The following is a 17983-nucleotide window of genomic DNA, read 5'->3' on the forward strand; positions in this document are numbered from 1 at the left end:
TGACTTTAAAAAAAAAAATCCTCTTTTCTATGAAACAAGATACTTAAGAATTCCTAGATGTTCACCAACATTTTTACTATTTAAGATATTCAGCAACATTTACTGATTACATATATCAGATATTATGAATATGTGTATTATGAGTATGCTGACTTTTTAAATTCTGATAAAAATCTCCAAAATGCAGATATTGTTATCCAAAACTCCAATTTGAGAGAAAATAAAACAAATTCAGAAAGGTAAGATAACTTGCCTCAAAGCTAATAGGGGCAAGAGATGGAATTCAAATCCAGCTCATTTAATTTCAAGTCCAGTGTCCTTTACACTGCAACTGATCTTCCAAAGTTATTCAGGAATAATTTTATTTTCACTTTATGTGAGTTAATACCAAATTCAGGGAACACAGTTTTGTTTACAGTCATGTGAGAAAAAAACCCGTGAGGCACTATGGTTTGGTTACACTTCCAAACTAGTTTGGAAGGTGGGGAAAAAGCTGAATCCTATCAACAACTAGTCTAAATTTAAATTCCTTATTAAAGAACTTAATAGTGAAATAAGCAGTTATTTATGGCTTTTTAAAAAATAACCTAGTCAACAAACATCAACCTTTTTTAAAAGGATCCTCCAGCCCAAATAGGCATTTGCATTTCACTTTCAAAAGAAAAGAATGTTTTTTATCAATATACAGTGACATTTCCTTTAGTGACTTGTGAGAATGATGCATGTAAATTTAATAGAAAATAAAGGATGGAGTGCAAGAACCAAATTCATTACAATGTTACCACGATGACAGACTTTGTTATAAACAAATTCTTCACTCATTCATTCATTCATTCAATATGTATTTATTGAGGGTTTGCTATATGTATAAGCAAATCGTTAGACAAAATAATACTATACTTTCATTCTGTATCAAAACAGCACTGTCAGTAATAAATATAAAAGACCAAAAAAGAAATTATATGGAAAAGCAAACTGAATTTATTTTGGATGACTGCAGCAAAACACACCGGGTAAAAGACTCCTTACTTCTATTTCTGCAGATTCCACCCGGTTTTCAATTATTTCGATACATTGTCTCTTGGCTGGTGGTTCTTCGCTTATAACAGTTTCTTCAGCAATGTCGGTTGCTGGTACTGTTAATACTAAAATTAAAAAAATGTATACGTTACTTCATTTTCAGATAGGTTTTAGTAGAAATAAAACTAGTCGTGACATTTTGATGCAACTCATCTAAAATAAAGATGTCCCAAAACAATAATTTAAAAGCATTAATTTTCTTTTTATGAGGATATCCATATTTGTCTTCAGGGTACATTTTTAATGAATACTATTTATTGTTTAAAGTACCTACTTTTTAAAAAATTTTTATAGATAGATAACATATTCATTATATGGCTGAAAATCAAAACAATAAGCATAATAATCACTTTTATTGGTTTCTTATTATTGTTCTTGTGTTAATTTATATAAAAACCAACATGAACATACATTCTCGCTTTTCTGTCTTACACAAAAGGCAGCATACATACAACAGAGACACTGCTCTGCCTCTGCTTTCTTCACTCCAGGCACCTAGGGTATCTTTCATCAGTACATATAGCACTTGCTTTTATTTAGCTGAATATTCCACTGTGTGGACACACCATTATGAATACTGTCTGTGTATAAACTTCGCTTGTTTTCCTTTTGGGTTGTTGGACTTTGTCCCTAATTTTTAGTATTTCTTTATACAGATGTAGACATATATACAGAGAGAGAGAGGCTGTCCTTGCTCTGCATAGCAAGCAGTATGGGACCATACAAACAACTGTGCAAGCTGGAACCGTGCATAGCAATTTTAATATTCAATGGGGAAAAATTACAATTGTGGTAAAGCCTTTAAAGTTTTTTATCAAAATATTAAAAACTCCGTCATTTACAAATGTAAGCAGAAATGAAAAAAGTAAAATTTTTAGTACACTGGAACTTAAAACATAAGTGATATTGAGAATTAAAGTGTTTTATTTCTTTTAACTCATATTATATCACACTTATAAATTAACCCAAGAAGAATTGAGAACCTTATATCTGCTTCACTGAACTGTCTGCATAGTCTGTATATATTCACATGTCAGTTACACACTTTTGAATTGGGGAGGCTTTAAAAGTTTATCTTAATATTTAGTAAGCTCCTCTCATTGCTCTTCTTTCCCAATTTTCCTTATTCTTCTTCCCTACCCCTCCCCATTAATATAAACTTCAGAATCTGCTTGACTAGTTCCAGGAAAAAACCTGTTGGTTTCTGTTATGGGCTGAATTGTGTCCTCCTCAAAATTCAAATGCTTCAGTGCTAACCCCCAGTACCTCACAATGTGACTCTACTTGGAGATTGGGCCTTTAAAGAGGTAAATAAGGCAAACCGAGGTCAGGTGGGTGGGCCCTACTCCAATATGACTGGTGTCCTTTGAAGAAGCAGAGATTAAGACACAGACAACACAAACAGACTAAGGGACAACCACATGAGGACACAGTGAGAGGGCAGCCATCTGCAAGCCAAGGAGAAAGGCCTCAGAAGAAACCAAATTTGCCAACACCTTGATCTTGGACTTCAAACCTCTAGCACTGTGAGAAGGTAAGTTTCTGTTGAGTCGTTCAGTCTGTGGTATTTTGTTGTGGCAGCCCTAGCAAACTAAAACAGTCTTTTTTTTTTCCATATTACATTACATTTATAAATTCACTCAGGAAGAATGGAGAGCTTTATGGTAGTGAATCTTCTCAACCAAAAACGTGACATTTCTTTCCATTTGTTCCTGGGATGAGATTAGCTGTCTGTATAATGGTCAGGTATTAGAAACATTATATCTGCTTGATACAAACTGTGAAAGTTTTCTTATTTTTATATAATTAGAATTAGTTCTTTGAAGCTTTGTGAAAGCATCTGGGCCTGATCCAAATCTTGGACTAGCCATCAGAGATTTCTGCAGAAAAGAAGAGAATGGCTTCCCAGGCTTCACAAGTCAAGGGGTTCCTCTTCTTCTGCTATAGAGACAAACTTTTTCCCTGAGACCCAGTCGCTCTATAGTGCCATACCTCCTCTGTCACTCTAAACCAAACCTCTAGCTCTGGTCTTTCACTAGCCATGAAGGGACACAATCTCTGCAATCCTAATCATTTTCTAAAAGGTTATGCATGTGCACACACATTTTTTTTTTGTTGCGGGGGACTGGGTACATGGCAATGCTTGCTCGGATAGGAATTTTCTGCACCTTCTCTTTCTGCTTCCCCCAGCATTCATGCCCTATTCTACCTCAGCCCTGCTCACAGCACCTCCTACGCAGACTGGGCCGTCTTGCTGAGTGCGTATTTATTGAGAATTTTTTAGCTCAATCTCTTTTCTTTTCCTGATGCACCACTATAAGTTTTCATGAAGGTTCTCTTGCCCTGGCTCTAATAGTCTTAGATGGTTTTGGCAACACTTAAGATGTGGAATTCTATGGTTTTCTCAGCCTTTTGTTTAATCTATTTTACTACTTTCAGTGGTTTCCAAGAGGGAAAAAATGGGAAAATTACCAACAAAGCTACTAAAAGTGGCTACCACATTCCTACCACAAGTCCTAAGTCCATCTTCTTTCTAAGGAGCCTTTTCTTACATGGTATTTTTAAAAGACTGTATGATATCTGAATTGCAATAAATGGCATAAGGAATTATTATCTAAAGCAGATTCTGAATTGTTTACTTAAGCTCATTTTCCAACCAGAATACTTGTGAGCCAATTCTTCTTTCCACCTAATATATACTCAGAAAAAGCAAGTTAATTTCAATACTAATCCAAGCAAATAAAATTAGCCAATCAAGTCTGCTGCAAAAGGTTACAAAAATATAATTTAATGCAAAAATAAATGCTCTGACATCACAATTTCCTAAGCATTGAGAATAAATTCCAACTTTATGCACACGCCTACTACCAACCTTGTTGTCCATCTGGCATGGTCACAATGATGGGCTGACCTATTCCACTGGTCGGAATGGAGTGCAAATTTCCAAGCTGAATTCCATCTGTGACTATTGTGATGACTTGCTGACCCCCTGAACTAACTACTTGCTGAATGGCACCATCCACAGATTCTGCAGTAACTACTTCCTCCGTAGCCACTACTGGAAAAAAAATATATATGTAAAAATCAGTGAACATACATAAAAGTATGACTAGAAGTTTATTTTTGCTTTGCTACTTTTCTCTTTTTTTGTGACACAGAAAAGCTTTTACATGATTTTTATTAAATTCACTCTGCAGTGGCGCTGTACATATCTATGCAAGCCATCGACTACAAGTCCCAAAATTTACAATTAAGTGAGTGCTAACTATGCACGTGTATATTTAAAAAAACAGTATCTCTTCATTTAGTTATCTGAGGTATAGAATTTATAAAATCTCCTAAGGTAACAGATACAACAAAGGTTACACCTGCTTAATAAAATTCTATAATCCAAAAGAGAATTTTGTATGTGGTTATACTCCATTTATATTTACATGAGTTGATGTGCATTTCCATATTCGATGAAACAAGAAGATTTGTATTTTTTCAAGTAAGCAGAATAAACAGTATTCCGTGTTTGGATTGTATGAGCAAGGGTTGCCTTGATAGTAAGTGGCACATAGATCGAGTACTGTAGGATAATGAATAATACAATATATTAACATTTATATAAATAAATCCAAAACCGTGTTCTTAATATTTTGTGAGAGACCCAGAGAGGATTTTGGCAGCTGTAAGCAGCACCCCTGGCTTTGCCTAGGTAAAGAAATCACAATTTAATGCTGCCAAAATCCTTTCCCACAGGCAATCCTATGCCCAACTACTGCTCCCAAAAGACATATGCACAGGAACATTCATTGCAGTTTTACTCATGATAGTAAAAGACTTGAAACCAACCAGATGGCCATCAAAAGGAGGATGGATAAACAGACTGTGGTAGATTCATACACTGGAATACTACACAGCAATTAAAATGACTAAATACAAAACATGGATAAATCTGACAAAAATCATGCTCAGTGATATGTCAGATACAAAATATATACTGTGCTCTTCCCATTTATGAACTAAGCAGTGATTATACAGGAGTAATCACGTTGAGATAATTCATATTATACACTTATGATCTGTGCACTTTTCTGTATGCATATTACATACACTTCAACAAAGAAGCATCAAAAGGAATAATGATGGGTATTAAAGAGGGAACGTGATGTGATGAGCACTGGGTGTTATATGCACCTAATGAATCACGGAACACTACATCAAAAACTAATGATGTACTATATGTTGGCTAATTGAACTTAATTAAAAAAAGGAATAATGACAATAATGGATTAAAACATAATGAATCTTTAAAAATCCATTTGTCCATAATACTTCATGAAAAAGGAGAGAAAGGGGGAAAGAGGAAAGATCTTTTTTTTAAATTTTATTTTATTATGTTATGTTAATCACCATACATCATTAGTTTTTGACGTAGTGTTGCATGATTCATTGTGTATAACACCCAGTGCTCCATTCAATACGTGCCCTCTTTAAAAGATCTTCTTGATAGAATGACATCTAATTAACAAAATAAGAAAAATTATCATCGTAACCTCCAATGTAATAATCGATTCAAACAAGGGTCACCAACGGATGTTAAAACCACTGAAATGTTTCAAGAAACACGATATTCATATATTCTCAAAGATTAGTAAGGGGAAAGATGTCTATAAAGACCTGGCAGTGACCACTCTCACCAAGCAGTCATGATAGGCATGGCCTTACATGTGCCTCCTGATGTGATGCAACAGGACATTACACAATAGCACTTGTATTCTTCCTGGAAAGGTTTGGCCTGCATCTAATTATTATTAAGCAAATGAATCCAGAATGAAATGATCGTGCACACAATGGGCACAGACTCTACAAAGATTTCAATGTCAAAAAGAACAAGGGAAGTGGTAGGGGCTGCCCTAGGCTGGGGGGAGACGAAAGAGACACAACCAGATACAATGTGTGAACTTTGGATCCTGGATAAAAAACACTTTCTAAAGGATATTCTGAGGATAACTGGGGAAACCTGAACCTGGACATGTCAGATAACTGTTACTAAGTTAATGTTGATGTTTTTAGGAAATACAATGGAGCTATGAATATGAAACATGCTGTCCTTGTTTTTGGGAGATATATGCTGAAGTATTTAAGGGTGAGATGTCATGATATCTGCAGCCCACTTGCAGATAATTGGGCATAATAAAAGTGCGTGTGTGGGTGTGTGTGGGTGTGGCAGGTATGTGTGGGTGTGGCAGGTGTGGCAAGATTGTAACAGGTGGTAAGTACAGGTAAAAGATATAAAGTTTATCCTCCAATTTTTCTATGGGCTTGAAAACTGTCAATCTAAAAAAATGTTTTAATATAACATTTAATATATAATTCTGAAAAATAATTATAATTATACAAAATAAAGAACAATTCAATATAATTCTGAAAAAAGAAATCACATGAAAACTATTTCTAAATAATATGGGGTTTTTTTCATGGATTATCTGAGGTAACATTTTACCAAAAGTGCAATTAAATAAAACCATTCTCTCCTGAGTCCTGTTACCTACCATTCAGATGCACAGGTGCTTTGAAACATGCTAAGTTGCTACCAACCCCCAACAGAACACCATGGGTATCTATGAGCTCCTTTTAAAGAAAAAAAAAGTATGGGGACCCTAGTTTTCAAAGATGTACTCATGGTATGGCAACAGCCCTGGCTGCAACCCTGTGATTCTGTTATTTGGTAATAATCAAGGTCACAGTACAAACTGCAGAAGAGAATACTGGAAATACAAAACACCTTTATGTTTTGAGTTCTATCATTTTTGTTTCTCTTAAACTATAATTAGGCTTTATCACCAGGCACTTAAGAAAATTTCAGGAAGATAATTATAAAATGAAATGTAGGGCACAAAATAGTAATATATTCAATAGAACAACTACTAAGGTTTTCAAATGCATTAGCTATCGCTTTGATTTTTCTTAAAAATATCCATATAAAAAAGAAATGTTCAGTCTGGTTGAATGCTAACTACAAGTAGTAAATACTTTAAAGCATAATCATATGTTAGAAATTTCTGATATCACACACAATCAAGGCACAACTCAAGAACTTTCATCTTTGCACTATTCCCAATGACTATCATTAAAATAATAGAGTTCCTCCCTTTCATCTAAAAAGGTTTCTTTTTAAGTTGTACTATAGTAAGGAATTTGAGAAAAAATTATAAGGAAACCAATTATGTAAGAAGACAAAGTGTCCCCCAGAAACCCTAACAATCCAACAGTGAAATGTTGAAACATGTAAGAATAAAAGAGAAAACCTAAAAACTTTAAAAAGAGTGTTATTTAAAATATACACACACGCACACACACCCCTCTAAATGTAAAACCCCTGGATAAAAAAAAACAAATAAATGTAATATTCATTGATCTAAATCAAAAGTTAGATTGTAATATATAAAGAGAGCCTAGATAGCCTACAGCATCATTGAAAATATCGGAGATCTCTTGTTCAACAAGACTTAATTATAATGCCATAGAATTCAAATAAGACAGAAAAAAACTATCTTTAAGATGATCTGAGGATTGAAAATTCTACATATAAATGTTTCAATGTGAGAAACTGTGTTCACTGAAAACATTTCAAAGGTATTGGGCCTACAATTGAACCTGAAATTAAAAACAAGAAAGCAAAACCAAAACAACCTTATGAAGCCCAGTAATTTATCCCTTAAAGCCAATTCACTTTTACTGATCTATTTTAGGAACAGCAAAAAAACAATGTGCAGAAAGGACCTGATTCAAATTTCACTATTAGAGGAGAAAGGAGGGAAACAGCTACCAGATGCATTACTTCTCTAGAAAAACACCATATTAACAAAGAGAAGTTGCCCTAAAGATAAAAAGAAGGGCAGTCACAGATATCTATTTAATCAGGAGATAATATAGCTGGGCCACAAAAAAGAATAAGGCTAAGCAAAACAAAATCAATATAGGACTTCAGGCTAGAGCCATAAAATAGTGTTTTATGAAAGAGTTTACTTTAGAGGGCCAAACTATGCTGCAGATGTAAGGCCTACATCTAATCAATTATAACTTCCAATTCTACATTCCAAATAATTCTCAAATCTTTTCATTTCTTGTCTCTTTGCCAAATCCTATCCATGCCACCACTCTCTTCTCTAGTTGATTGCATTAAGAGTCCTAACTGAACTCCCTTTCAGAGCCTGCCAAAGTATCATTTTCATAACCTTACCTTCAACAACCATGAGTTATCTCCCACTCACTGGGCTCAGCCACACGGACCTCTGAAGTGCCCTGAAAAGGACAAGCTCTTCCCGACCTCAAAAGATTTACAAGTGTCCCTCTTCTTCAAATGTTCTTCCTCCAATGTTTGCTCTACTAATTTCTACTTCATCTTTAGTTTAAATGTCTCTTCCTCTAGGAAGATTCTCTGAACCACCAGACTAGGTGAAAAATCCTGCCTTCTTTACAGGTAGCACTGATCACAGTTATTTACCTGGGTAACTGCTGGACATCTTGTTCTACCCAAAGACCACATGTTTGACAAGGGCTGGGATTGAATCTGATTGTTCACCATTTTCTCTCTAGCACCAAGCAGAGTAACCAGGTCATAAGAGATACTCAACAAAATCTGTTCAATGCATGAATAAATAATACTTTTCTCATTATAAATGAATAGCTGTTTATAAACAGTAAGTGGAAATTTTAGCACAAAAACAGTTCTGAGTTATTCCTTTAACCCAAAACACGATCTATCCCTCCATGAATTTTTACTGTTTGCACATTTTTGTTTTGTTTTAAAGCAAAAAGAAAGGGAGTAAGAGTGTGAGTTTCCTGGAGTTTTGATTTTTCAAAGGGAAAATACCTATAACAGAGTGGCCTGTAAGCTTTGGTAGAAAGAGGATAACATAACTGCCTCTGTTCATTAACACAGTACACCACTACATGGCAGTGGTTTTCCTCGTGAGGAAAAAAGCAGCTGCAATCTCCCAAAGAAAATTTTTTTAACTTTTCTATGTCTTCATTCTGGAGTAACTTCCAAAATGGAATGAACTGGAATGAGTTATCTATCTAAATCCCTATGTCCCATCCATTAAAGAAGGACAAAGGAACAAAACATTTATTTCAGCAGATTGCTTCAACAGACAGACCTCAGGAGTAAAGGCAAGAATAGTGATGCTTTTGATAGAAGACAAAATGATAATCACATAGTTATTCCTATCACAAACCAAATTATAAACATTGTAGAAGAGACCAGTCCACTGATCACCAAGAAACTGCAATATATTACAGTGATCACAGTTACACAACTTGGGACTCAGTCAGACCTTGAGCACAAAACTCCTTTCACCACTTAATTGGCCATGCTACTTTGGGCAAAATTATTTAACCTCATAAATCTCAGCTTCATCATATATAAAATGAGAGTACTACTTTATTTCCCAGATCCTAACTAGGATGTCTTTGAAAAAATATATGTAAATATTTTCTAAAATCAGGATGAGCCTGACAATTGATGTTAAGAGAAACTGAACAGCCATGAAGCAGAGAAATAATTAGCGTGAGCATGTGGAAAGTGAGCTGTGAGAAGATATTTCTTTATCCGATTACACACCTCAGCTGAGTTATTTACACTGGTGGCAATGTACTCACCTGAACTTTAACTTAATTCAAGCTCTTAAAATACCTTCAAAAAGATTCCACTATGACATAACATTGAAATGAAAAATTACTGCGCTCACAAAAGATTGTAAATCACATGCGATAAAAGTCAACTGAAATTCCTAGTCTTTCAGACTAGACCATATATAACATTTTCAAACGTAGAAGTCAGAGAAGTTGGTAAGACTAATTCATGGAGCCAAATACCTAAATGTCAAAATTTCAACTGACCTTCAAGAAGAGCTGCTTAATTTTCAGAGATATATCCTTTAATTAAAGACAAAAAAATAGGAAGTTTAGGGCGCCTGGGTGGCTCAGTCAGTTAAGCGACTGCCTTCAGCTCAGGTCATGATCCTGGAGTCCCAGGATCGAGTCCCACATCAGGCTTCCCGCTCAGCGGGGAGTCTGCTTCTCCTTCCGACCCTCCCCACTCTCATGTGCTCTTTCTTTCTCATTCTCGCCCTCTCAAATAAATAAATAAAAATCTTTAAAAAAAATAGGAAGTTTAATGAAATAGAAACCACCAGGAAAATTAACTTTCTTTGCTCTGCCTATGCAATGACAAAGATGCTAATGAGATCTGGGCACAGGTTATAAAAGCAGCATATCCAATATGATGATGCACATAACTGCTAACAGCCAAAAGTAGTTCTGAAAAATCTTACAACTCCCAAATACAAAGGCTTAGATTCCAACATTGATTATGATGCTGAAAAGGCTGGACAACAGATAAATGTTTATTATCACTAGTTAATAATGAAAAGAGAGAGAGAGAGAGAGAGGAGAGAGAAATAGGTACATTTTTTCCTCCCTGAAAAAAACACATCTTTCAATCAGTACACCTTAAAGAGTCAAATCCAGTAATATAGATCTTCAAGCTTTTTGGTGAGGATTCAGGGAGATCATAAATAAAACATTTATCACAGGGCACAGCACACAAGTAAGCACTCAATGATCTGTTGTCATTACTGTTATTATTGGGCACAAATTGAAAAAAAGCACGAATTTAAATAATGAGTGACAATAAATTATTCTTTTATAGGCACTTTTATAAGCCAAATATAATGGCCTAAACTACAGTAAGAATAATAATGTTGTGAAGTTTTCTAAATTCCCTAAATAAAAAGACATTTACTTACATAATAATTATAGCAAGAACTATTTTGCTTACGTGTCAAAGTAAAACCTGGTCTAAACCAGCTATTGATATTGTTTATCATCATTCACCATCCTTTAACGGCAGTGCTGGCATGCTACTTCCTAGTTCTGTCAGTCAGTAAGATTCTAGGTTATTCTAATAGAACTGACAAAAATTAAAAGTTATGAAAAAGACAGCAAGTTCACATATGGATTTATCTACTTTATACAAAAAGTCACAGACAAGGCCAATTGGATCAGAGATGTTTTCCTGTGAAGCACACAAGTTTGTTTTTAATTTTAATCAGATTTTAATTAATTGACAGGATTTAACATTCTTTTAAAATCCAGATTTTCAGCTTCCCATGAAAAACGGAATCTGGCAACACTGTGCATAGGACCATAATCAGCTAGAGCTAAGTAGTAGATGCCCCCCTGCCCTGGGCCCCTATCTTCAGATGGCCATCATCTGAAATTTGCTCACTTTAGCCTTTTATATTACCTTCCTAGCCTTTGTTACTATTTGAGTCTCCAACTTTTAATGTGCACATTTGCCTTGTTTCTCTAACCTGGCGTTTCTGCAGAGTTGGAGAGCGGAGCAGATGCTTCAGCTAGGGCAGCTAACGTAGCTAATACTGACGTAGACGAGTTTCCAAACTGAACAGCAGATACGCCGGTTTCATCTGTGACAAAAAAGAAGACAGATGTACATTTTAAAGGAGCTTAATCTAATGCACTTTTCTGATACTCTATTTCACTTAATTCAACTCTTAAATGAAGCTTGGATCATCGTTTTGTGGAAAACAAGCTTGGGTAGCATTAGGTTTTGGAAAGATAACATTGCAGTACACTTTGCAATATCACCTTTCTTCAAATTCTTGTGTCTCATAAAAATCGGTTTTTGCCAATACCAAAGCAAACCAAGGTGACGGATATAATCTTACCCTCATTCTCCAACAGTCCTTTCTTAAAAGGAGGATACCTACTAAAGCATAAAGTCCCAACAGCTATCCTATATGCATCTCAATACCTGTTGCCTTGGATGAATTTTCTGAAGATACCAGACCTGTTAGGTTCACCACCCCTCCAGGTCCGATGATAAATTGTGGTGTGGCGGCATGTATCGTCACTGTGTCCGGACTCTCCGGGTTTGTGTTGATTTGGTTCTGCATAGCAATCTAGAGCACAAATCAACATGGCGTTTTCAGAATTACAACTGGAACATATAGCACAGATTCTCAATGTAGTACAAACACAAACATAAAGGTAATTCTAAAACTTAAGAAGAATCATATAAAACAAATGGAAATCTTTGTATATGGTCTACTAAGAGTGCAGTGGTAAATCACAGATAGGAATTTACATCCTAATTCCGCTGTTAGGGAAAGCAGCAAAATCCCATGAGAAGAGAAATGGATATCTGGAAGGCTTTTTATAGAACACAGTTGAAAAGATATTTTGCTGCCCTGTGGCTACAGAAATCAAATTACTTAAATATTTCCTCTACCGTATTCAGCAAAATATATCATTATATATATAAAGCATGTCCTTCCCAATTAACCGTTCTCAATCTTCAACCCTGGCTCCTGAATTGCACTCCTAGGAGTAAAAGAATTGCAAGAGGCATCACAAAATTCATTTTCCTGGACATATAGAATCTTTTAAGTAACTAGCTGAAATTCAGTAAAGATGGTCTTAAAGAAGAGTTCCACTGGGAAGGAGAACAAGAAGACAGGCAAGAGGCAGTGAGTAAAGAAGATAATTTATATCAAAGTTGTGTAGCTGAAGAAAAGAGAAGCAGTACTGGCTATTAGAAAAACTTGCCCAGAGGGGCCCAGGTGTTGCAGTCAGAGTCATGTGATTCTTGATTTCAGCTCAGGTCATGATCTCAGGGTCATGAGATCGAGCCCTATGTGGGGCTCCACGCTCAGTGCAGACTCTGCTTAAGACTCCCCTCTGTCGGGGCGCCTGGGTGACTCAGTTGGTTAAGCGACTGCCTTCGGCTCAGGTCATGATCCTGGAGTCCCGGGATCGAGTCCCACATCGGGCTTCCTGCTCAGCGGGGAGTCTGCTTCTCCCTCTGGCCCTCTTCCCTTCGTGCTTTCTATCTCTCATTCTCTCTCTCTCTCAAATAAACAAATAAAATCTTTAAAAAAAAAAAAGACTCCCCTCTGCCAATAACTAAATAAATTTAAAAAAAAAGAAAGAAACTTGCCCAAAAACCATAAATGACTATGTTCCCAGATTTTTTTGAGGATGATGAAAAATAAAGGAAACCGATCAGAGTGATAGAGACTGTATTACTCACTCAGGGGACACTGTTATAGCTAGTGAAGAAAAATTTTAGTGGAAGTTTAACAGACTTTGAAAAACCATATTGCATCCAAATACGCAACAAAAATAATTAATAGAATGAAATGTCTAGAAGGGGAATTCAGGAACTTAAAAACACAGAAAGTAATCACCTTATCTAATCTTCTGATGTTACATGTAAAGACTACGGTCTTACAATCAGAAAAATGAACAGTAAATGAACAAAGAGGAAGTGAAAGAGGAAAAAAACTGTCCAAAATAACCAAGTCCAAAATGAAAAGCCAAAAGCTAAACAGCTCAAATCATCCACAAGACAGAGATCCTTTTATTTTCGCAAATTAAAAGCCAAAAGTTACCTGTAATATCTCTGCCAAATCTTCATTCCCATTGTCTATTGAAATATCAAATGCAGTTTTACAAAATTTACTTTGCGTGTGTACATCAGCACCATATTTGATTAAAAGTTCCACCACTTCTTGATGATTGTGTTCTGTGGCCCAATGTAGAGCTGTCATCTTCAACATGTCCTTTGCATTAACATCAGCACCATGCTATAAAAATATTACAAAATAAGAGATTTCTAAAATATGAAATATAAAGAATTCCTAATATGAAAATACTAGCCATTAGGTTCTAAAGCAAGAATCTGCTACCAACATCATCAGCTCTCTATTTTTTTGTGTTGAATAATCTGTACGAATCTCCACACATCACTTAATCAGCTTTCTATCATGCTAACTTTCCTGTTTTCCTTCTCATTTCTTAGGAGTGCAGCAATGATTTTTTCAGTCACCAAGCCGTGAGCATCATGGGATACAATGGCATAAGAAGTGAAGAAAAGTTGAAGTGCCTGGGTGGCTCAGTCAGTTAAGCGTCGGACTCTTGCTCTCAGTTCAGGTCATGGTCTCAGGGTCCTGAGATCAAGCTCTGCGTTGGGCTCTGTGCAGTGTGGAGTCTGCTTGAGGTTCTCTCTCTCTCCCTCCCTCTGCCCCTACCCCAATTTGTGCATGCACATGTTCTCTCAAAAAAAAAAAAAAAGTGAAGGAAAACTATGAGCATTCCTCCAAAACCCTCTTTAATTCTAGTTCCTTATTTATACAAAAATATCCTTTGCTTTCAAAGCCAGTACAATACAAATAATCAAAAGGGAGCTATCAGGGATACACTGTCCAATATGGTAGCCACTGGACACAGGTGCCTATTAAGCACTTGAAATATGGTTAGTCCCAACAGAGATGTACTGTATATGTAAACCCACACTGGAATTCAAAGACTTAACACCAAAAAAAGGACGTAACAGAGCTCATTAATAACTTTTATATTGATTTCATGTTGAAATGATAATATTTTGTATATATGAGGTTAAATAAAATATAATATTAAAATTGGTTTTTACTTTTTTTTTTAATGTAGCTAATAGAAAATCTAGAATTACATGTGATTCACATTTGTGGCTTACACTGTATGTCTTCTGGATAGGCTGATCTAAAGGCCAGAATAAAAATCCTTATTTGTATTATTAATTTGTTTGTTAATCATCCAAGCCCCATGTTTCTTTCCATAAGCATTTTAACTGTGTCAAGTAAGACAAAGCTGTAGACCCTCATCATAACGGAAACCAAGGTCTAAGAAATCAACTGTCTGTCTGTCAACTAAGAACATACCTAGAAGAAGTTCTTTTTCTCCCACAAAGGTAAACTTTAAGATAATTTTCATCTGATGGGCTTACATACACAAAAATGAGAAAACACAGAAAAAAAAACAAGACATTCAATAAAAGTAGTTCCCTTCTCCCTCTTATAAAACCATAAATCCTTTGGGGGCTTACTTTCAAAAGCAGAGTGCAAAAAGAGAACACATACCTTAAGCAAAACCTCCACTATGCTGGCATGGCCCTCAGAAGCTGCCATATGTAGTGGCGTTCGGTCCACTTTGGTTCTTGCATCCCTACTTACACCAGCTCGGAGTAGTACTTCTGTGGTAGAATAATGTCCATACTGTGCTGCCAGATGAAGTGGAGAGGTTCCCAGCTATCCCGCAAGAAAAAAAAAATCCACATTTATAATCATTTTTAACACACTTCTATTACTACCTTCTATATTTTCTTTTTACATAGCAAACAGATTATCTTCATATTATCTGTTTACATAGTAACTCAAAACTCAAGAAAATAATAATGTATGCTTATCACATTCTCTTCATAGAGGCTTTCACGAATTCCCATACACTTCTCAATGACAAAGCAAAGTCGGTATTTCATTTAATTCAATCTTGCTTTCTTATTTTTTAACAGATAAATAGCCTAAATAAAATTAATTCCATCAGGAATTAGAGATAATTAGGGTTTGAGAAATTTTTCTGAGAACTGGAAGGTTTTCCACATACCCATCACACAAAATTTCTTTTCATCTATGAAATTCGTATCAAATAAATGTAATAGTGTAGATTTTACATTAAAGTGTTTTGTAGGGCTTAAAAAATAAATTAAAGCAACTCAGTGATCTTTTTAAATAAGTTTATATAGTCATTTTTCAAGGGAAAAAATCTAATCTGAGGTACACTTGCCAAAGGTGAGTCAGGACAGAACCAAAACAGAGCCCAGTTCTCCTGAAATTGGTTCCATGTGGTGTAGCCACTACATTAACAATACATTCACAATATGCAGGGGAAGTTCTAAAATGTAGAACCTTATCAGAGGCATACAGTTTAACAGGTGAAAATTAGAATTAAGATACAAGCATTTAGAGGCACAGAAAGTCCCTATCAATCTGATTACCAAGGCACTGCTGTTCTAAGAATCAAGATAGTACTAGATGGGGAGCCTGGGTGGTGTAGTCAGTTAAGCAGTTAAGCGTCCAACTCCTGGTTTTGGCTCAGGTCATGACCCTGGGGTTGTAAGCCCTGCATCAGGCTCTAAACTCAGCACAGAGTCCGCTTGAAATGATTTCCCTTTCCCTCTCCCTCTGCAATCTCTCTCTAAAATAAATAAAATCTTAAAAAAAAAATGGTTCACTAGAACATGAAATCTGGTAAGACCATTACTATATTAGCAACTAAGGTTTTTGTTAAAGCACCTTCCGTGGCAAGCACTATTCTAAGACCTTTACACATATTATCTAATTTACTCTCCTCTTAAGGTACTGTTACTATCCTCATTTGGTAGTAAAAGAACGTAAGGCACTAAGAGGTTACTCTTTTACCTGAAGTCACACATCAAGTCATACATCTTACTTGATGTATGACTCAAGTATATGAGCAAGAGTTTTTGATTAGACACGTTACATTTTCTCACACTAGCCTTCATGACTCCTGAGATCTTAAATTTTCTACCGATTTTTCTCTATAATGCACTCTGGATTTCTTTCCGTATCTTTCAGTTCACTAATTTTCTCCTTAGCTGTTCCTAATCTGCTTAAAATATTATCTAAAATCCTTGTTAGTCTGCTTCTGTTGTTAGTTGTTTCAGTGGGTTATTGCCCAAGTGGCCTTGTGTCTTGTGCATTTAGTTACTTTTGACTGTTCATTTTCCTTGGAATTTCATTTGTGGATACAGGGGGGATGAAGGTACGTTCCCCCAGAAAGAGAATTCATTTGCTTCTGCCAGAAACCTGGGGTAACCTCAGTCCAAAGATCACTTTAAATCCATTTTTTAGTGTACAGTTTTGCAGAATGCACAAGTATTTATGAGTTCAGGTCACAAATGTGTGCAAGGGATGGCCTATGACTCCAAATCCTCATCAATAATTTTTTTTTCTCTCTCCATTTAGTGACTTGTTTCAAGTCAGTTCATTTTCCTCGCGGTACCCTAACAACAGGGGCAGGGGCAGAAGCAGGCAGGAAGAGGGAGGGGGTATTTCTGGTTTACCTTATACAGAGTGCACATCTCTTTGGGATTCCTGAATTAAGAGGAGAGGCTCTCCTAGGAGACTTCTATGAGCAGTCTCAGGTCTCTGTCCTCAGGAACCCATGCCAGTGAGGTGGGAAAACCAACAGGCAAATTCACCAAGTTAGCAAATATTCTTAGGGTGAAATTTCTTTAGGTTCTGGTGTTCACTTTTCAGTTTCATAGTCCCTTATTTTCTTTCTAACTCATGAGTGCACTAAAGATTTTTTTAATTGTTAATCAAAAATTCTTTATCTTTTAAAGACAGATGCTGAAATACTTATGGATGGAATGAAATAGTTTATGGAATTTGCTTTAAAGGGAGGCGTGCCTGGGTGATTAGTTAAGAGTCTGCCTTCAGCTCAGGTCATGATCCCATGGTCCTGGGAACGAGCCCCACATCAGGGGGCTGCTCAGCAGAGAGCCTGTTTCTACCTCTCCCTTTGCTGCCCCCACTGCTTGTGCTCTCTTTCTTTCTCTGTCAAATAAATAAATAAATTCTTTTTAAAAAAATCTACTTTAAAATAATACAGAATAAAGAAAGTGGATGAGGTTACAGTGGAAACAGACTCACCATGATTTGATAATTTTTTAAGTTGGCTGAAGGGTATATAGGCATTGATAGAGATTTGAAATCTTCCATAATAAAAAAATTTTTTATTTTGTTTTTAATGAAAAATAAAAAAGAACATAAGTGTGCCAAAACAACAAAAGCTAAAATCTGGAATTTTTAGTTGTTACCAGTAGGCAGGTTAATCCACATTCCTAACACTCCATACTGCCAAGACCATCTCTTTCTTGACTTACCCCAGGAACGAAGTAGAGTTATGGTTTTTGCTGTCCTCACAATTGCCTTCTGTAGTTACTAGGACATGTTCCCATTCCTTTCTTCCTCTTTGGTCATGTTTG

At 35.9% G+C, this 17983-nt stretch overlaps 1 protein-coding gene across 10 annotated transcripts in view; it reads right to left on the reverse strand.

Moving 5' to 3' along the window:
- The window catches only part of GABPB1 (GA binding protein transcription factor subunit beta 1), a 63988-nt gene that overhangs the window by 7084 nt on the left and 38921 nt on the right, over positions 1-17983 (reverse strand). For 5 of the 10 annotated variants that reach the window (XM_027570200.1, XM_027570198.1, XM_027570203.2 and 2 more), the window contains exons 3-8: positions 15054-15221; positions 13548-13742; positions 11909-12056; positions 11448-11561; positions 3953-4138; positions 1030-1145 (exon numbers count right to left, since the gene is read on the reverse strand). In XM_027570200.1, coding sequence (XP_027426001.1) covers positions 1030-1145; positions 3953-4138; positions 11448-11561; positions 11909-12056; positions 13548-13742; positions 15054-15221 — 927 coding nt within the window. The remainder of the gene's footprint in view (positions 1-1029; positions 1146-3952; positions 4139-11447; positions 11562-11908; positions 12057-13547; positions 13743-15053; positions 15222-17983) is intronic. The other 5 variants (XM_027570206.1, XM_027570204.1, XM_027570207.2 and 2 more) reach the window with 3 other exon arrangements.

The sequence above is a fragment of the Zalophus californianus genome, chromosome 6 (genome assembly GCF_009762305.2).
Source record: "Zalophus californianus isolate mZalCal1 chromosome 6, mZalCal1.pri.v2, whole genome shotgun sequence".
Lineage (NCBI taxonomy): Eukaryota > Metazoa > Chordata > Mammalia > Carnivora > Otariidae > Zalophus > Zalophus californianus.